The sequence below is a fragment of the Hesperophylax consimilis genome, chromosome 21 (genome assembly GCF_061612785.1).
Source record: "Hesperophylax consimilis isolate HC1 chromosome 21, BYU_Hcon_1.0, whole genome shotgun sequence".
NCBI lineage: Eukaryota > Metazoa > Arthropoda > Insecta > Trichoptera > Limnephilidae > Hesperophylax > Hesperophylax consimilis.
Genome location: NC_142856.1, coordinates 3,639,373 through 3,661,828, shown reverse-complemented (window position 1 = coordinate 3,661,828; position 22,456 = coordinate 3,639,373). Strand labels below are relative to the sequence as shown.

The 22,456-nt window shown below is 32.1% G+C and overlaps 1 protein-coding gene across 1 annotated transcript in view; it reads left to right on the top strand.

Moving 5' to 3' along the window:
* Positions 1-22,456, top strand: part of LOC149413528 (synaptotagmin-10-like) — a 456,392-nt gene that overhangs the window by 361,075 nt on the left and 72,861 nt on the right. Inside the window, exon 8 of the mRNA XM_089644730.1 lies at positions 11,991-12,111. Within this exon, the coding sequence (XP_089500856.1) occupies positions 11,991-12,111 (121 nt within the window). The remainder of the gene's footprint in view (positions 1-11,990; positions 12,112-22,456) is intronic.

Below are 22,456 nucleotides of genomic sequence, written 5' to 3'. Positions count from 1 at the left end.
CCTAACCTGTGAACCGGGTATTCTATACCCTTACAACGGACCCTTCGTCATGTCATTTGGCTAGTTGTTTCTTTTAGATGATAAACTGTTCCCTAATGGTCTAAGGCGGTGGGATAAATTGGAATTTTTCGGGCTTCAATATATAGCAAATTATGAAATTCACGTTATTAGCAAAAAAGGGCTTTGATGATTAGTATTTAAATTGTGTCTGCCTCGTGCGGCATACAAACTCATTTGATATTAAGATCTTTAATAAATCTAAGCAATAATAATAATAATAATATTTGGCTATATAGCGCCGTTTTCGTGAGAAATCACCTCAAGGGCGCTGTACAAATATATTTCTTAAACAGTTAATACTAGAGCACTACAATGCACAGAGAAAACTTTCTGACAGAAATATTGCTAATTTATTTTTTATTCGCTATTCGGTTAAAAATGGGATTACAGGCCCTTAACAAACGAATTGATAGGTTTCCTGATAAACTTTTAGTAAAATATCTAGGAATTGTCACGATGTTGGAACACGTCTTCAAAAAATTCTAACATTTTAGCATTTCGGCGTTATTAAGAAAAACGCATAACACTTGTTCTGAAATTATTACGAATTTACTAAAAGTTTATCAGAAAGTGGTCTGCGATCCGTTTTTAACCGGATAACAAATATTTTGAAAAGCTTTTTAAAAAATCAGCAATACTCATTGTTCTCAGTGTGCTTGAATCGTAATTCTTAGTCCCAACTGTCTTGGGCAGTGAGATGCATCCCCAATTTTGATATGTTGACAGGGTGACGGTCAAGAAGAAGGGAAGGAGGTGTGGAAGATGATGATCAGGAACTGGATACTCAGATCTGGTCACCAAACACAGTCAAAATCATTTCAAGGAACTTAGATTTTCAATGATGGGCATTCAGGCGTTTTTGAGAATATCTACTCTGGAACTTGCCACAAATATACCTATAAATACATTAATTTATATTAAGTATGTATGTGTTATTATTAAATGAATTTATGGCAATTGAACGTATAACGCCGAAACATTCTTTGTAGTCAAGTACTTACATTTAAATATTTTGGTATTGCCACCCCGAGCGCAGGCTACGTACAGTGGGGGCGGCGACTACGACTGGCGACTACGTCCTGCAACTACGTCCGGCGATGAGGGCGGGACTCCGCCAGCAGGGCAGTTCTAAGGGATGTTCGTGTCTTGAGACGCTCTTGGATTTTTGCTTTCAGAAGAACAGGTTGTCTCCAGTCTCTTTACTTAGAATCCGAGATTTTCTTTTCAAAGTAGTTTGAAAGTCTTTGTTACCTAAAAATAGTTAATGTAAGAGATATTTTAAATCATTAACTACCGTTATCGCTGCCGGGTCATTGCTGCCGGGTTATTTCTGCCGGGTTATTGAGGTCTTTATATGTATCGTCAATGGGTATCGTTCCAATTTTCTTCTTTTTATTTAAACTTTGCTTTCGTCAGACAATATTAACTTCAGTCAACATTATTTTACAAAATCAACTACATTCTTAATCAATCTGCTAAGAGATTTAAGCTTTTCTTAGAAGCATAGAGCCAATTTGCCTCAATATAGGTCTCCACGGGGGCATTTTTAGAGCCAAAGAGTCTGTTTCATTTACAAATATCCCTGTATTATTTTCAACCACTGAGAAGTAGTGGTTCTGTAAGTCTACCCTAGTCGATGTGAGAACACGGTAAACCACTCCCCTACAAGAGCTAGTGCGGCAAAAGTTCAAGTATCTTCTTTGCTGTTCATAATAATCAACGAGCAGGACGGTTTGAAACCATATATGTATGTGAAACTTATATTTTTTAATGGTGTGTGTATTCATAATTTTTTTCATTTTATTTATCAACAAACCATTTGAGTTTAAATAAAGTAACATTCTAACCAGTCACTGGTGTTAATTAGTGATTCACTTTTCACACGAAAATTCTCTTCAATTTACACAATTAAATTCCTAAAAAATAACACAACAGCCGCGCATTCATGACCTAAGTTAACCAAAAAGAATTGCTGAGCACGCCCAAATATCTATCACTTTAAACCGAGGAAAGCAAAAGTATTTTTCGACAAAACTTTACAACTTTCTCCCCCAGAGTTAGGAAAATGTAAGAGAAGAATGAATATAGAAGACGCATTAAAAAGAACACTAAAAACTTCATAAGAAGACATAAATTGGACAGTTTAAAATATGAATCCTTGTCGCTTCAAAACTTAACTCCCTAGTGAGGATATCTAAGAAAAAAACTCACATATTTTTACGTAAGTTACTTTTATTACCCAGTCACAAAATAAAATTAAATAAACTACGGGAATGTTTTCACACCATGTATATGGTATTCTGGTATATTTAACTATATGGAATATAGGTACAAGAAGGCTATAATATCATATCTTTACAAATCATTACTAATCCTACGTCTACTAATAATTTTATCATGTATTGCTTAGTTTTATATCCGCCTCTTTTTAAGTCTCTGATAGAAGATAAGGGAAATAATATAACTAAAATATATGTCTAAGCTACTTCGAAACATGATAATCGCCTATATATAATTAGCCTCCTGAAAACGTGATAGTCGCACTTTCATATAATTGTAAAATTAAAAGTAAAAGAAAACCTTGTAGCACATAGTTTATTGGGTAATGGGAACTATGTATATACAGAACAATTCACTGTGCTATAGTAGATCCATCAACCCGTATCTTGTCCCTTGAGGATAGATTAATTCATCATCACCTGTTGCCAAGCTTTTTGCTCTTCTATTGTAGTCTATTCTATGGCAGTATTGGTTTTTACTTATTTCTAGAAATGGCAATTAAGATTTGCGATCCCGCAATCCCGCATCCCGTAATCCTTCGGGATTTCGGTGATATTTCATCCCGCACATTTGCGGAATTACCGTTTGCGGGATTATCGTGTGCGGGATTTTCAAGACGAAAAACATTATGTTGAGATAAATAGGTGATGGTCACTTTTTGACAATGAAAGAGGAACTGAACTTGATGTTAGGCAGATAGGCCTTGTCTTACGCTCGGAAACTGAAGACCTGAAATCGATTTAGATGAAAGTGATGTCCCTTTTTGTGAACGGGTGTATCAGAAACATCTTCAGTTAATTTTTCAATTTGTATGGGTGTTTCAGGCTAATGATTATTGCTTATAATAATTTGTTATCTATTTGACCGGTCGGTGGCCGAGTTGACATCGCGCTTGGGTCCCACTCGGGCGTAGTGGGAGTAGGAGATTTTCAAATATTGTTAGGTTATTCGTAACCCGAGAATGTTTTTCTTTCTTTTAAAAAATAAAATAATAAAATGATAAAAATAAATAAAATACATGTAGGATAACAAAAGATTTTTTAAATGTTTATGTTGAGGGATCAGTAGGATTTATAGGCCCTGTTAGAAGTTTTACCGAGCCGAACCCTCTGATATGAAAATATCTGGAGTCGGTGAATTATTTTCCCATTTGATCTCTGGTGAGTTGGCGTGTTGTATTGTTTTGTATTTATTTTGCTTATATAATGCACTTACATAGTGTTGATTGACTAGATGATCATTTGTGGAAAAGTGTGTGGAAGGGTTAAGTTTTTCCTTTGGAGAAGATTTAACCCGGACAACAAAATCGGAAGTTTAAAAAAAATATAATTAAAAATTGAAACACTTATTATGTTACCTTGTCAATATATTTTTATCATATTACCAGTACTAACGATTATTTATACGAAAAGTCCTCTTCAGTGAGTTATCTGTCACCCTTTCGATGTATTTTTCACAATACTTTATTATCGAAGATAATTAATACTAAATAATAAAACAATTAAGAAATGTGGGCAGTATTTGAATTTAATTCTTCTTACTGAAAATCCTGCAAATCCTGCAAAATCCTGAAAAGGTTGCGATTTGATTTCTAATGGCGATAGTGTTGTCCCAGTGTATTTCTACGTCAGATCATTTAAAATCTTTTACTAAAACATTATAAAATAATACTTTAATGAAATTATTTTTATTTTCTTCCATTTTGGTAGCAGATGAAAGCGAGCACTGGCTCATCTATACTGATAAATAATTAAATTACAGACACGTTATTCAAATATTAAGGACCTTGGTTTCTTTTTAGTTTGCTTGTTCAAAGTATCCATTGAAGTAATTTGAATAAACAAAGAGACGATAACGAGGTGAAATAAAACGCTAAAACAATATTGTTTTACTAATTTATTCATATCTACCTTTTAGAATAACAGATTATTGTTATTTAAATTATTTTACTTCCGATTAATCAACGATTTATGATACAATATTTCCTTTTTTAATATTCTTAAGATTTAGGAAAACTATTTATTTATTTGATATTATGGAAACAAAAATTACATGAGTTATAGTGATGGAACAATATACAGGAATTAGATATTTCATGTTGGGTACCTATGATATGTTTCCTTGTAATGTCTGCCAAGTGGTTCCTTAATTACCTGGCCACGTGTGTAGTATATAGGTGTGTGTGTGTGTGTTATGTATGTGTGAGAGGGTGTGTATATGTGTGCGCATTTAACAGTTTATATTATTGACACGATGCCATGTTTGAATTTGGGCAGTGAATCCGAAAATGTGTAAATTTTTGAGTTTAGACAAATATCATTTAGAATATGAAGAGCTCGGTTAATTGGCGAATTAGATGCTGCATTTGTTTTGTAATTAAGAGTGATTAGGTACACAATTTTTTTTTAGGTTAAAAAGGGCGATTAATTATATCTACTGTTTTAGAGATTTAATTAAATAGCACCATTAGCACCATAGCTATGCTATGCTAGAACAATTGTTCTGACTTGTGGTATCTGGAAAAGTTTAAAAAAACATGGTATGTTAACTAACAGTGTGCCCAGCTTTTTTATTTTTATTTATTTATTTAACGCCCAGAGGGCTTTTACATGGTTGGTAGTATAATTTTAATTTGACAAATACTTTCAAACATAAAAAATAAGAATAAAATTACATTTGATAAAAGCTATGTAACAAGTTATACAAACACAAGAAACAAAAACAGAAAATTACAGCTATTTGTTGGTTTACATGATGTGTTTAGGAGTATTGTTGAAATAAATGTTTTAAATGATCCACAAAACTTGCCAAGTTGGTATTGAATATGTCAACATCACCCAAGTAATGATTTCCCATGGTGTGAAGTCGTTGTATCGGAGAGTGGGCAATGTAGTTACGCTTATGTGTGCTGCTGTAGAATATTGTATTTTGTCGTGTTGTTACTGTGGGTGTATGTATGTTTATAAGTTGCAGGAGTTCACAACAGTCGAATTTAGAGTTAAGTATTTTGAATAAGAACGTTAAATCGTTTATTTTACGTCTATCTTCTAATGTATGTATTTTTAGAGTATTTAATAAGAAATTGTATTTTAAGTCTTCGACAGAGAAATTTAATTTAAAATTTATAAAACGTAGAAATTTTTTTTGTATTCGCTCAATGTTGTTAATGTGAATTGTATAAGATGGAGACCAAACTACTGAGTTATATTCAATTAGACTTCTTACTAGAGATACGTATAATAGTTTAATGGCTTGCAAAGAATTAAAGTTTTTAGTTGTTCTTAATACGAAGCCTAGTGTTTTCATACCTTTGTTCACAATTTGATGGATATGATTGGTGAAACTTAGTTTTTCGTCCAAAATAATTCCAAGATCTCTCATTTCCGTGACTCTTTCTAAAGCTATGTTATTGATGGAATATTCGAATAAAACAGGAATTAAATAATAATATTAATGGTGAGGAAAAGCTATTATTATTTACCTTTATAACACTGTATAATATGTATAAATTGTATATTTATTGTAAAAAACATACAAATATTAAATAAAAAAAATAAAAAATAAAATAAAAAAAAGTGTCATGGAACCAACTTCCTCATTTTATTTAGCGTTGGGAAGTTTAACTTAATAATAATAATAATATTTGGATGATTTGTGTAGCGCCAAAATCACCCCAACAAATCACCTGTACAAATATATAATACATTTCTACAAATGTAAATTTGTTATTATTCCTATTTATTTATATGTTATACAGGTAGATAATATACAGTACCATACCTCCCTGGTAGGTCACTTGAGATTAACACTTTCCGATGTTTTTCGGTGTTTATTTTAATAATGTGTTTTATTTTCTTTAATGGTTGTGTTTAGGAAAGGAAAAGCAAGTTTTAATGCTTTACTACAGCACAGGGCGGTACTACAGTACAAGGTTTTGATGAGAATTTATCTTCCTAAAAGTGATTCGTCTCTCAGTATAAGACACATTTCGAATAATGTAAATTCAATAAGAATTCTCAACTTAACGCAATGACAATCCTACAAGACTTTAAAAGTGATATAAAGTTATTAAAATCAATTAATGTAAACCTAACCTACGTAATCAATTTAATCTAATTTTTGTTTCATCACTTTTCATGACTTAATATTACTTTTTAAAACTGTATTGAATTGTATTTTGATGAGTTATCCGGTAACCGTACCTACCTTCTGACATATGCATGTATTTTCATATAATTTCTTATAATGGTTTCATGATGTAGATGATGTAAAAGCTCTGCTATTTGCTCACGACTTAAAAGTATATAAAAGAATACAAAATTTATACGATTGCCAAATTTCACAGACTAACTTAGAACAACTTAATCAATGATGTGAACAAAATGCTTTATTTTTGAACATTCAGAAATGTCACGTAATACAATTTTCCAAAATCAAAATTTTCATCATAAGAAACTCAAAAAAAAACTTCATCATAAGAAACACAAAACTTTTTAATAGCATCGATATCAGTAAGCAACTCTACTTTGCCTATGTACGAATTCATTTGTAGTTTGCATCAGTTGTTTGGTCTCCATTTTACAAAATCCACATAAACAAATCGAAGCAATTAAAAACAAATTCCTAAAATATCTTTGTTACAAGTCATTTGTAAGATTTAATAATCATGCAGAGGCAGCTTCATACTTTAAAATTGATTCACTGAGTGTACGGAGGCACCCCAAGAATGCACTATTCATGTATAAAGTACTTAAAAATAATATTCAATGCCCAAAGTTGCTAAACAAGATTCCATTAAATTTACCTGTGCGTTCAACACGCTCTTGTGTCCTGTTCAGGGTTGATCAATGCAAAACGAACTCCGAGCAAAATTCTTGCCTGAACAGACTATGCAATAATTACAACAGCGTATTATCCAAGGTTGATATTTTCAGTTGCGAACTTACCAAATATAAGAGGTCCATACGAGAATATTTCTCTGATGGTTTGTGAATAATGTTTATGCCTCTATTGTTTATATTTCTATTATGATATGATTTATATCAACCTCTCTCCATGGCTATAAATGAATTGTTTTGTAAATTTTTCGTTTTATATAATCTTTTGTTTTGTATAATTTATTTAATTCATATTCATTTCTTAAAAATTTAATATATTTATCCATATTATGCTGTCTCAGTAGAGGGAAAGTCACAAAGAGGAAATCCATAATTTTATTTTTATTTTGGTCATATAATAGTTATGTACAAACTGATGACTTGGATGTAATATTCGATGAAATTTGAAATTAATTTCCCACATCAACTATATAACTAATAAGGCTTTTAAGATGCTTGGCTTCCTTTGCAGAACTTTAATTGATTTCAAGTCCTTAGATTGTATGATAACTCTCTTTATTTCACTAGTAAGAAGTTAAGTGGAGTATAATTCACCTATTCCCCTTTATATAAAGTTCACTCTAACAATATAGAAAAAGTTCAACGCATATTTCTTAGATACGTAAATTTTAAGCTCAGTATTCCAATTGATTACATTAATTATGTCATAAAATAAAATAAAATACCTTTTTTTTAAAACCACGAGTTTTTAATAATTTTTAGAACCGACCGGTTTCGCTTTACTCAAGCATCTTCAGGGTACAAATTATTACTGTTAAATTATTACTAAAAATTGGTACAGTAATAATTTGTACCCTGAAGATGCTTGAGTAAAGCGAAACCGGTCGGTTAAAAATTATTAAAAACCCATGGTTTTAAAACAAAACGTATTTTATTTTATTTTATTAAATATGTCAAACCACAAAGTGATTGTAATACAGTAATATTAATTATGCAAGTTTGATTAATCAATTGCATCTAATAACACTGTCTGACAGGAGAATAATGTCAATATTTTATGTTACTGTTACATGTTTATGTTACATGTTTATGTTTCTCAATGAAATTTTTTTTCATGCAGTTCTACAAAATTAAACCATTAACAATAAATTTTAAAATATGATGGTAAATATTACTTACCTGTATAGTTACCAAAGAAATGAATTTATAGATTATGCATTATAATAACTTTGAACATCGTTTCTATAAATTCATTTATAGCCAGCACATTTAAAATAAGCACCGCCTTTAGTAGTACGATCTAGGCAGGTACTTAGTTTTTGCAGTGTGTACAATGTGTACATAGAGTAGAGAAGAGAGTACCCGCAGAGTGCTTTAGAAGTAACTTATGAACAAGTACCGTAGTACCTACTCGCACTCGACGTTAAATAATACCCGTCCAATGTCCATTTTGTATAACGAACCCGGCGAGTTGGAAACGGAGGCAAGACTCTGGTAATGTTCAAAAGCTTTTTGGGAAATGTCACGAGGAAATCTGTAGCCTGCTTTTGAAATTGCGCAGAGACTATAATATGTTATACCATGTAATTGCTCGTATTTCTGTAAGATTCTGTGTTATAATTGGTCAACGTATATATTTTTGAAAAATGGTTCGTTAACAGTAAATGCGGACTAAATGAGAGTCAAAAGGTAACAAGTAATTTTTTTAGCATGTCAGTTTCGTACGTCCTCCAGGTAATGCTTTCGCTTGATAACACGTTTAACAATAGAGTAATATAAATACATAATCAGGCTGGTATGGATACCATTTGTTGAACCATTTATTGGATAACCAACACCCCTGCCATAGATAACCCTAAGTGGTTTTCTGCCTTTGGAGACTTCGCAGGGGTGAGGTTTGTCTTGGCGACGGATGCGTTAGCCGGATTGGGAGAGACTGGTTGAGGGAGACCTTCTGACCTCTCCAGCCGGACTCTCTCAACTCATCGCCTTGCACCGCCGTAGGTGGGATGGATTCATACGTCCGTCACTCCTGCACAAATTAACCCCTAGATTCCTATCCACCCCTTGTACGTTTTTCCTTCTCAGAAATTCCTCTCCTTCCTTTTCTTGAAAAGACCCCCCACATAGGATCCCCAAAGATGACGTTTAATTTTTCAATGCCGGTGCGGAGCCTATATACATTTTTATCTTTCCGATTTTATGTCCGGGTTAAATTTTCCCCATAGGAAAAACTAAATCCTTCCACACACTTTTCCTCAAATGATCATCTAGTCAATCAACATTATGCAAATGCATTATTTAAGCAAAATAAATACAAAACAATACAAGAACAACACGTCAACTCACCAGAGATCAAATGGGGAAATAATTTACCGACTCCAAATATTTTCATATCAGAGGGTTCGGCTCGGTAGAACTTCTAACAGGGCCTATAAATCCTACTGATCCCTCAACATAAATATTTAAAAAATCTTTCGTTTTCCTACATGTATTTAAAATGACCGACTTTTGCATCTTTACATATAAATTTTATGATAGATCTAATACGCCTAAATTTTTTTTTTATTTTATATATTTTTTTATTATTTTATATATATACATATATATATATTTTTTTTTATTTCACCAACTATCCAATATTCTCCTTTGATTTCAATCTTACATTTTCTTCCTTTTCGCTCTCTACTACTTTTCAACGATTACTTGACAACGTCTTCACCTCAAAAGTGGCGAATTTATGTATGTATACCCAACACGTATAAACACACAAAACTTAATTAATTAATTATTTCTCTTAAGGTCATAAACGTTTTCACTTCCAGACTCCAAGGGTTAATATCCTGGTCACGCTGAACTCGGCTGAGTAAAATCATGAGAATTGTATAAACTATGCGAAAAGTCGTCGAACCCTTTCTCATTCCAATTACGTTCTATGGACTAAATATGTTTTGGTGTTAGAATATAATTCTGCAAATGTACCTACTTACTGGAATCGATATTTATTTATTTTTTACATCTGTGTAATATATATGTAACATTTTGAAATTTGACTTTCTACTACCACCGCGCGTGTTCACGATGCGTGGCGTGACTTTCGAATGATATCTGAGATATTAGTAGCCACCTGCATCTGGCGGCTGGTGTGACGGTGGATTAAATGTGTGGATTGTGGTTTAATTAGAATATCATAAGGTCCAGAAAAAATAACATAGAATTTTTTTAGTTTTGGAAGTTAAAAAAGGAAAATTAGGAAAAGCTTTTAAGGCAAAGACAATTAATTGTAAGCTACAGGCATTTGCCTATTTTGGTGGTCAAAATATCGTATTATTAACGAATAGCACATATATTTAAATATTGTGAAGTTGATTGTATTCATTTATTCATGCCTTGAACGCTTTTACATGTATACATTTTTTTTATTTATTTTTAATATATATGTTCTTTATTCAGTAAGGTTTATACATTACAGTAAACGGGTAAATTTTTGGCCACCACACTAGGCACATGCCCGTGTTTTAGTGATCAATTTTATGTTAAGTATAATAATACAAATTAAAAATAAGTTGAATGAAAACAAAATAATATAAAAATAAAATAAAATAATTTATACATCTAAAACAAGTATGAAGTATAAAGGAATTAAAAATAATGCAAAATATCTACATAAGTTTAAGATATATGAATATAAAAAATAGGTGTGGAAAACAGAAAAATTTAAAATAATATATAAAAAGTATATCAAAGAAAATACGTATTATTGAATTAAAAATAATACAAGGAGCATGTATCAAAAAAAAGAAAAAATACAAGTACATTGTTATAGGTATGTCCTTCGGGAGTAAGATAATAAGTGAATATTACATAACATGATCAATTGAGTATGAACGATATAAGCAGGTACAATACAAGTAGTCATAGAGAGTTTTGTTGCACAAAGGAGTTCAATAATCGTAAATAATAACAATAGGTCACAATACGTACTAAAGGTACTATGAAAGTATTTCGGCCTCTGTTTATCCTCCCTGCAACAACATGCGTCTCTTCAAGACTCATGTTCATTCCTTCCTCTCCTCAAATAGACCTCCACACAGCATCCCAAAAGATGATCTAGGCCCTAAGGGAAATTATTTTCCTCAGGGCCTCCTGTGTTGAATTAACGTTAAAAAAAGTTACAGAACAATGTGTAGTTTTTTTTTGAGTTTTATAAAAATGAACGTGAACCGTAAAGCATGTTTGCATTTAGCTATCATTCTTTACCCCAGATTAGATGTTTTACAGAACATACATAAATTATTACAGTGATAAAACTTGCATCTGAAGAAGTATGAAAGACATAATTATGCATCGAAAATTGTACAATGTAGTTTAATATAATAACATATTATGAAAATCAATATGAACATTTTTTATAAAGCATGTTTGTGATTGACACATCTTTATTACACCCGATTAGATGTTTCACAGAACATAGAAAAAATATACAGTTGAAGAGTGAATTGAATATCTTATACGACCTATAATGAAGATGGTATATTAGCAAAATAAATAACATATTATGCGTTTATATAAAAAGAAGAAAAATCAACAAGAAAAAGAAAAAAACTATTACGACATATCTCATCAGTGAACTTAGGACTCTCTCTAAAGATCTCATCAGTAGATGTAATCTCTATCTAAATACGTCTTAAATAATATTTATATGTCTTCAATACATTCAAACAGTTTCTAAATATATAACAAAATGTATAATAAACGATTCGATCCAATGTTGAAAGGGCATTTTAAATCATCCACTGTTTTCTTCCTCAGGAGAAGGTCCAGCTGGGAGAGTTGATGCTGTCCCTGTGCTACCTTCCCACCGCCGGAAGACTCACCCTCACCATCATCAAGGGGAGGAATCTCAAGGCAATGGACATCACTGGATCATCAGGTAAGCCGCAACTCTTTAACGTTTACCCACCATTTAAGCTAATAATTTCAAAAATTTATTTATTACTTAATTATCGCCGTTTTTAGGGGATTTTACATAGTAAAAATTACATATTAATACATAACATATTTATTATACCTAATTAAACTGTCTCGGTAACAATCTTTTGTATTTATTAAGTGACAAATTAAAGAAGTCCACTGACTTGGTATAATTATTTCCCTCCATAAGTATTCTGGGCAGTGAGGAATACATATGGTGGTTAGTAACAAAAGATCTTTTTCAAATCATAACTGCCGTCGAAAAGTTACCTGCTGGAAGTTAACTCGACCTATTTGACTGGTACTGGGCAATGAAAAAAAATGACGTATTCTATTTTTGAACGGATTTATGCACATTTTAATATGACGGACATTATTAAACATATGCCGTCTTTATATTGTTGTGTTAATATTGAATAATTTTATTTTATTTTCTATTCAATCTTAGTTTGTTAGTGTGGTACACAGCGTTATGAGTTGCATAAAAATATTATTAAAAGAATTTTTATAAGAATACTGTGACAATTTCCTGTTCCTGTAGGGTGACCTGTAGTAGTTTTTTTTATTATTATTGTATTAGTTATCCAGATATCTTTAGTTAGATCTTCACAATGTTTGCAAGTTGATCATCACCCAGTTCTCTGATCCATGTTTTGACAGTTTTAATATACTATTTTCTGTTATTTTTTGTGGTTTGATTTAGTAGGGCATTATATTGTTTCGAGCCATGAAATGTGGATGTAATAAATTTGAGAATAACTGGTATATCTTTGCTTATTGCTCTAGATGAGTGTTTATATTGGGCAGTGCAGTATTCTAAAAATTTTTTTTTTTTTTTATTATGTGTATTATGCGTACTGGTTAAATATGGCGGGTTTCAAATTCAGCGTCTCAGTTTACATAAGACTTTATCATGAAATCTAACTCAATAAAGTAACTACGTACCAACAAAAATACATCTCCATTGACTTTTCTGGATAGACAGAATAAAAATGAAGGCATTTAATAAGTAGATGGAGAATGCAAATATACACTAGATGAAGAAAATGAAACAAATGCGGAAATTCTCAAGCAAGATAACATGAAAAACTTCAGACAAAGAAGCAATATTGCAAAATGAAACAACGTTGATACAAAAGGACGAAAATCAATGCAAAGGAATATTACCCAAGCGTTGTTGCATTTTACATTGAAGCCAGCGCACTATGTGAAATTGTAAACAAGCTATGAAAATATAGACTGAAGACATGCAGAAGGAAACTGTGATCAATATTATATTAAAACGCAAATAACTTTGTTTACATCACTTTAATATATATAACCTATACATGTTTCATGAACAAAGTTCATCTCATCAGAAGCAAGTACATACTAAAGTAAAAAATTAATTATAGATTACAATTGAACAGTGAAAGAAGTGGGAAGGGGTAAGAGTGGGCGGAGTTTTTCAGAATTGGGAATTACAATATTGTTAGACGGTATCAATATTATTATGTAACGAGCGCAGACCCGTGAAAAATCTCGGGATATCATTATTGTAGGATGTGCAAAGATAAAAGTATTTATAAATTAAAGTATTCATTGCCTTTCAAAAGAAGACATTCAGGTACTTGTGTACTCTTAGGACGGGTTGTTTCACGTAATTTGAACAATTCATCAAATTTCAAAAAAGATTTTTCTGTTCTGTGAAGGTTATCTTTGAAATTTGATGAATTGTTCAAATTCTCTGAAACAACCCGTCCTTTATCCGAACAAAAAAAGAAGCATCATTTATGAAAAGGCAAGTCAAAGTGTTGTGTTTCCAACAGTTCTCCAACTCGTCGTGGAAGGAGATTAAAAATTAATGGGTTCTTTGTGATAAATCAGGGATTTATTAATACTTCGCGTATTACAATGGTGACTGTAAGACTGTAACAGTAAGTTTGTCTGGGAGCATTCTCACTGGCCCTGGCGACTACTGGCCACTAGCTGCCATCTTGCGGACTTCTACGCAAGCTCTATGCACTGCCCTCTATGAGTGCAAGCTCTTACTTCCCAACACAAAGAATATTTGTGTACTAATGAAATATATATGAACGGCCGTTGAAGTATTTATTTTACATTAACTCCATACGTGAGGAAAATAAGTTCCTTTGATTTCATTAATAATATCATCTTTGGGGATGCTGTGTGGAGGGTCCTTTTAGGAAAGGAAGGCGAGGAAGTTCTGGGAAGGAAAAGTTATGAGGGGTGAGCAGTAATCTGGAGGTCACTGTGTCCAGGAATGACGGACGTATGAATCCATCCCTCGCAAGACGATGGGTCGAGAGAGACCAGCTGGAGAGGCCAAAGGGTCTCCCCAAACCAACCTTTTCCAATCCGGCCCGCTACGCAGCTTGTGGGCAGGTTGCATCCGCCGCTAAAATCTGAACACACCTCACCCGATGAACCCAGGCATCCCTGCTAAGTCACCAAACGTAGCAAACTACTCGGGTTGACCCATGGCAGAGTTGTTGGTTATCCAATAAATGGTTCCCGAGGCGGCGATACCCATGCCCGCCTACCAAATTGAATGCTTAATCATAATTTCCGAGAAGGTTGTATACTTGTTAAGCACGTCTAATTTTAGAGCTTACTGAAATTCATCAGTACCCTATTAGCATTAATAAGGACGTCGGGTTAACTAGCACTCAAAACTTCCTGATGCCCGGCTTTGTAGGATTTTTCCAAGTATTGACCGGCACAGTATCCCTGAAATTCAATATATAATTATCAAACTTTGTGAACTAGCAATACTGGGGACACTGCAAATTGCAAAACCATCCATTATCCATAATGGGACCGTCAATGGTGTGAAAATTTGGCTCAATTAGGAGAAGGAACCACATCACAGATCAATATAACAAAATATTGCCATCTCCTTCCCTCTGTCGCTCCGTTCCTTTGTAGAGCCCAATGACATCAAGCAAGAAGGAAGTATGCAAATATATTCTTCGCCATAGGGAAATTATTTCTTCTTTGGGATTCTTGGTGGAGTGTCTTTTTAATTGAATGAAGAAGAGGAAGTTCTGGGAAGGAAAAACGTATGAGGGGTGGGTAGGAATCTAGGGATCAGTGTGTCCAGGAATGACGGACGAATGGTCTATCTCTCCCGCTAAGACACAGCAGTTGGAGAGAGTCAGTTAAAGGGTCTCCCAAAACAAGTATCATTAGTGAACCATTTGGGATGACCTGTGGCAGAGGTTTTGGTTATCCATAAAATGATTGCCGGGGCGGCGGTACCCAAACCCGCCTAAATCTCGTATTTTCACTGTTCTTTTTTATACTTGAATAAAAATAAATAAAAATTTATTCGTGAATTCAGCGGCGTTGATATGAATGACAGCCGTCTTACCAGAAATGGCGTTTATTCTGTCATAATGACGTTGTAGCCAGTTGGAACCATTCCAATGTGAGGTTTTAGATTATTTTTAAAATCAATTAATCATATGAATGAAAATATTAAAATTACAGATAAGTAGGTACATTGATCAGAAAAATAAACTTTTTTTATTTTTTTTTATTTATTTATTTATTTAATTCAAAAAACAGTTTTTACATAAAAAGCATACTCTGCACATCTAACTAGGGCATTCCTGTATCAAGATGTGCAGCTTTACAATAATATCATTTTAAAAAATACATATATGTAAATTTAAAATAATAACAACATTAAATTAAATTTAAACAAAAAAAGAAAAGTTTATGACACGGACGTTTCGAGACCGGTAGACAAAAATAAACAAAATTTTAGTAACAAATGTATGAAAAAAATAAAAACAAAAAACAAAATAAAAACAAAAACAAAAAACAAAAAAGTCAACAAAAGAAAAGAAAAGAAAAGAAGCATTATTAAGTAAGTTGGCAACAATAATATTCTTCTGTTAACTAAAGTACAAGGTACCTGTGCTGACTTATCAGACACAGGCATAGGGAAACCATACTGACAATTACAACATGGATAGTATGAATAATAGATTATAAGAAAAAATAAAAAATAACTAAATAAAAAAAGGTAAATAATAACCGATAGGTAAGTAGATAATATTATAATAAAAAGTAAGTAAGTAAATATTTTAGCTAGACAATAATTAAAGTAAATATTGATACGATAATTAAGTAGATAATAATAATAATAATAAGTAACATAATAATAAATAACCAAAAGTTATTTTAGAAGTAAATAAGTGCATGCGCAGTAAGTAAATAAGGATTGTATCGAAACAGAGCTTCCACAAGGAATTATGATATAAGCGACAACATGGGTGATCCAAAATCATCATTCTCAGCTAGTACGGAGATTTTGACCATTTTCTTGAATGAATTTAACGTACCTATAGTTTTTATATTTACTCCAAGCATATTATATAGCAACGGAGCTTTATATGAAAAACTCCTTTGTCCGAAGGATGTTCTGGTATACACCGGCTGATACATTAAAGAAGAACCCATTCTAGTGCTGCGCACTTGTTGAGATCTTTTGGCAGTAATAGTGTTGTTGAAAAATTTACAGAGAGCCTGTATTATGTACAACTGCCTTATTGTCATAATTTTGCTTTCACTATATAATAACTTTGATGGATACATAAAATTTCTCTTATACATTATTTTTAAAATTAATTTTTGCGCAACATTCAAAGGCTCTAAGGTAGTCTTGTTACAAGAACCCCAACAGACAACATTATATGAAAGCATTGATTGAACTAGAGCATAATATACAGTTTTTAATGTATTTTTGTCCAATATTTTTCTTAGATTTTTGAAAATGTATGCTAGCCTTCTTATTTTGTTTCTTAATGTAGTAATGTGATTGTTCCATTTTAAATTTTTATCAATAATTAAACCCAGGTATTTGATGTTGTCTACTCTTTCCAAAGATTGACAGTTACACTCCTGCACACAACAATGTATTTTTAATGAACGTTCCAAAGATGGTTGATTTACAGAGGAAATGCTAAAAGTAATATATTTAGTTTTGTTCATGTTTAAGGTTAACAAGTTTTGATCAAGCCAATTTTTGACTGCCCTTAATCCTGCCTCGCACTTAGCATACGTTTCGTTCCACGTGTCAGCAGCAAACACCAAGACAGTGTCATCTGCAAATACAATTGAAGATCCAGAAAATTTCAGTTTACAGAGGTCGTTAATATATAACAAAAATAGAATTGGACCCAGAACACTACCTTGAGGAACACCATATACAATTGATTTATTTGAGCTAATGTGATCATTAATTATTACTCTCTGTGTTCTATTTTCAAGATATGATCTGAACCAATCTAAAGATTTATTAACAATACCCATTGAACTGAGTTTTTTTAAGAGTAAACCGTGGGATACGATATCAAATGCCTTAGACAAGTCTAAAAAGACGGCCATTGCTTTATTGCCAGTATCAAGAGCTTCTACGACTGTGGTAATCATTTTTAATGCAGCATCACTTGTTCCCATGTTCTCTCGGAAGCCAAATTGATTATCTGAGAGAATTTCATATCTTTTTACATAAGACATCAACCTAATTTTAGCTAATTTCTCTATTATTTTTGATAACGTATTTAGCAAGGAGATAGGTCGATAGTTATTTACATCTTTGTTATCTCCTCCTTTAAATAAAGGAATAACTTTGGAATTTTTGCAATGATTAGGGAACAAGCCATTCTCAAAACTAACATTTACAATGTGTGTAATAGGTATTACTAGTTCAGAAGCATTTTGTTTGTAGACCATTGCACTTATATTGTCATTTCCACTCGAAAAACCTGATTTTAGCTCATTAATCACATTTAAAACTTCATTACAATTCGTTGGTTTGAATTCAAAGCAGGCATTTTGCATAGATTGTGTTGGATTATAATTTTTTACTAAAGATTCTTCACTGGTGTTATTTGCACTACACAAAAGATTAGCAAAATTTTGACCTATATCACTAAAAAAATTATTCACATGGTTAGTAATGACTGTTGGATTATCATTTATGGATACAATGTTATTATTTACTTTCAGTTTATTTATGGGCACTGATTCCTTTTGCAAATCCAATGCTTGTTTTATTATTTTCCATTCTTGCTTTATGTTTCCTTTTACCTCGTGAAGCTTCCCTTTATAATATGTCTGTTTGGTCGTTTTTATAATTTTAGAACACCAATTTCTGTATCTTTTATAATGTGCAAACAATTCGATATTATTTGGTTCTTTACGACAACTCTTGTGTAATTTGTCACGTTTAATGAGGCAGTTAACAATTCCAGAAGTTATCCATGGTTTCAAGTGCTTTTTATTACAATGGATTCTCTTAGTATATGAGCAATTTCCAATATGTAATTTTAGACGTCTTATGAAATTATCAGCTGCAGTATTGACATCACTGGTGGATAAGACTGTATCCCATGTTTCCTCTTTCAGTGTCGAATTTAGTAGGTCATTATCCACAGTTAGTCTAAGCTTTACGTCTATTTTTTTTGATTTTGTTACTCTGGATTTAGGATATTTCAATAATGTAGCAAAATGGTCTGTAATACTGGTCCTGAATACAGCACTCTGAGGATCGTCTTTTGACTTAACCATAATGTGATCAATACAACTCTCAGTACTTGATGTTACTCTAGTCGGTGAAATAATTAATGGTTTTAGACCGTGGTAAATCAAAAGTGAAAGATATTGTTCACTTTTTATGCTGTTCATATCCAGAATATTTATATTTATATCACCACATAAAATCACTTCATGGTTATGTGTTGATACAGAACGTAGTAAGTCATTTAGGTGGTCAAGAAAGGTATCAATGTGTGCTTGAGAAGGAGATCTATAAACTGCTAAAACACATACATTATAAGGTAGTTGTAATTTAAGACAGTTGGCATGTGGAATAGTTATTTCTTCAACAGAAACTATGACATCATTCCGAGTGTAAACGACAACTCCATCATTTTGTAAATAATTTTTTTTGGTGCTATGTGATGAATATCCAGTAATACTTGGGATATAGATTGAATCTTTCAACCAAGCCTCACTAAAAACGATAATGCCAAATCTATGTTGTATTGCGTCGAGAACAGCTATAGTATCATCGAAATTTTTTTTTATGCATCTTATATTCATACAATATATAGAGAGAGCAGAATGGTTAAGAAATTCATTACATACTGATGGGTCATCTATGTTGATATTGATTTCCTTGTCGTCATTTAGTTCTTCATCCAATATAGAATCCATATTAATACTTTTTTATACATGTTGCTGTTGGTGGTGTGACTCATAAAACAAAAGCAAATAATATGCGATGTAATTAATAATAATAATAAGAATAATAATGGGTGTATATTAATTTGAGCCCGTGAAAACTTGTCGAAAATGTAGGTATATCCCGTGAAGGTACAAACGAAGGAAATTATGTTTACATAATTATCAATCTTAAAGTAAATATTTATAATAAAGTGAATAATAGCAATAAAAGTGGTTATAGAGTGGTAGTAGATCTTTTGGTGGTAATAGATTGGTAAGATAAATAAGTTAGCATCAAGAACGCAACTAAAATGACAAATACATTCAATAACATTAGAAATACACAGAATGTGACTAAAATAGTGCGCAGGTATTTGCAATGATTTTATGATATTAACAAAACAACAATTATTAAATGATATTAACAAAAAAATATAGCTCAGAGCATGGAGCGTACTTAAGTTGTAAAGATGTTGCAAAGAATATGTTGACATAAAATAAATACATACAAAAACATTTGAAATACACAGCGATGTGGCCAAAATAGTGCGTAGGTATTTGCAATGAAAATTTTTTTTTTCAGGTATATGCACAGTTGTTATTTGTATGTTATTACCTAATGACAAATTATATGTGATAACAACAGCTAAGGGTGGTAGGTAAATATAGAATACATCACATTGCTCATTCATTATCCTATTGAAAATTATGAAATGAGTCTTAAATGAACAAGTAATGAATTTCATAATTACCGACTTATTATTCTTAATCAGAGCACGGTGGGTACTCAATCTGTAAATATGTAGGTGCGACGGGTGTGTTGCAATAGAAAAAGAAGTTACAATTACCTGCGAACTATTCCAGAATCTGACCATAAAAGGAATATAGATATATTCATTTATTTTTTTCCCAGATTTATATAGATTTACTAGAAGTATGAGGTTGCATGAGATCTTACTGATTGTGATAAAAATAAATGAGTATATAAATATTCTATAACAATATATTACAATATGAGAACATGAAATGATATCTTCATTAACAGCCATAATGACAGAGTGAAATAGAAGTCAGATAGATTGACTTTTTAAACGTTGCAGGTCATTGGCATTATTTATTGTTATGATTTTTGAGCTGTCAATTTTCTTCAGTAAGATACGTCCTGAAGATGTCCATGCATATTTAAAATTATTTTCTCTGGCGAATCGTTTAGTTTGTCCTAGGAGGAATTTTGCTTTTTGTGTTAAGTGATCCGATATATATATTCGTTGGGCATCTTGCGATACTCCTAGATCGTATGTATTTAATTTATTTGTGCTGGGAGTTGTGGCCTTTGTGTATGTTTTTATTTTGCATAAGAAATTATCTCGATCTAGTGTGTTATTAAAGGTCGCAATGATTGATCTGGGATTTTTTTCAGCAATTTTAGGCCCCATTCTATAGATTTTTTTTATTACCGAGTTCACATTTCCTGAAGAGTCCTCAAAGTTGATAATTTTTGTTATTTTATTGAGAATTTCTAAATAGTTATTAGAGATGGATTCTGGAATGCCTCTTATTTCAATATTACATATTTGAGACATATATTCTAGTCTGTCGATTTTGACGTCTTGTTGTGAGATTGTATTAATTAAAATGTTGTTTTGGTTTTTTAATTCGATTAGATCAGCATTATCTTTAACCCGTAATTTTTCCATAGAAGTCACACGCTTTTTTAGATCTTCCTGTTGATCCGCCATGAATTGGAATGACTTTAGTAGATCATTGTTTTGTTTTAATATTTCTTCATATTTGTGATCATAGATGCTTAGTTTATTGTCTACAAAAGAAATCATTGTTGTTTTAAATTTTTCAAGTTCCTTCAAGAATATTTCCAATGTTAACGGCTGATTAGAGCCATCTGTGAATGATGAAGCTAGATTTTCACTGGTTATTGTAGGTGTGGTTGTAAGCTTCGCTGTTTGTGCAATTCGTTTTTGATTTTTGGCAACAGGTGTCAGGTCTTGATTGAGTTCATTCATGTTATTATCGATAAGTTTCTGTTTAGTTGATTTCGGAATTTTAATGCACTTCTTACATTTCCATTGTTGCGATTGAGATTGATTTTTTGCACCTCGGCGAGAAGTTTCCACTATATCCGCACACAAAATGTGATATCCATCTTCACATACAGAACATGCTATAAAGTCGGCCGGAACTTCAATGTTTTTTTCGCATGCAGTACATTGAGTATTCATTCTAAATTCGCTGAGCGTGAAATTCACACTAAAAGAGCACTATTGAATAATTGTTTCCTTTAAGGATGGATAACTTTGCTACACTTGAGATCTTCACTCTTTGATATTCAAGAACTATGGCACCGATTTTTGAGTTTATGACACAAGCTCTCGAGGAAAAACAAAAAACTCTTTTTGGTGCAAAAAACACACTTTTTGTGAAAAGAAATACACTGGACAGTGCGCAATCTTCGATTTAGATGAATTGACCACTTTTTAGCTATTTTCTATTGTTGATTTTGTTAATTTTTTGATAATTTGAAGGAGATACAGAAAAACGTCAATACTAGACTTGACAGTGTTGCCATCGCTTTAAATCTTCCACTCCTTTTTAACTGTAGTTATAGTTTGTAAAAATATCCCAATGTCGTCGATCAATATTAATTTAACTGGTTATTGCATACGGTGAAAAGAAGTGTGGATTATATGTAGGTATGGATTTTATACGAGGCAAAACTTCGATGTAAAGCTCCACTTCCTTCTTCCATATTCTTCCTACAAGCCCGACCAAATATCCCTTGTTAAATCTCGTCGATTTTTTTACAAACCATTCATTTGTCGCTGTCGTGGCGTTAACATAAATCAATAAAATAAATATCAATAAAAATAGTGGAATCGCAATATTCGTTCACACCAAATTCAGTATTGTCACGACTTTAGAACACCCAATATTACTGACTAACTGTATTCAAATCGAAATTAAACTCGATAAATATATTTATCACATAATTGCCATTTACAGAACACACGAATCAAATATTTCACATTTTATAACTCAACTGAAAAAAA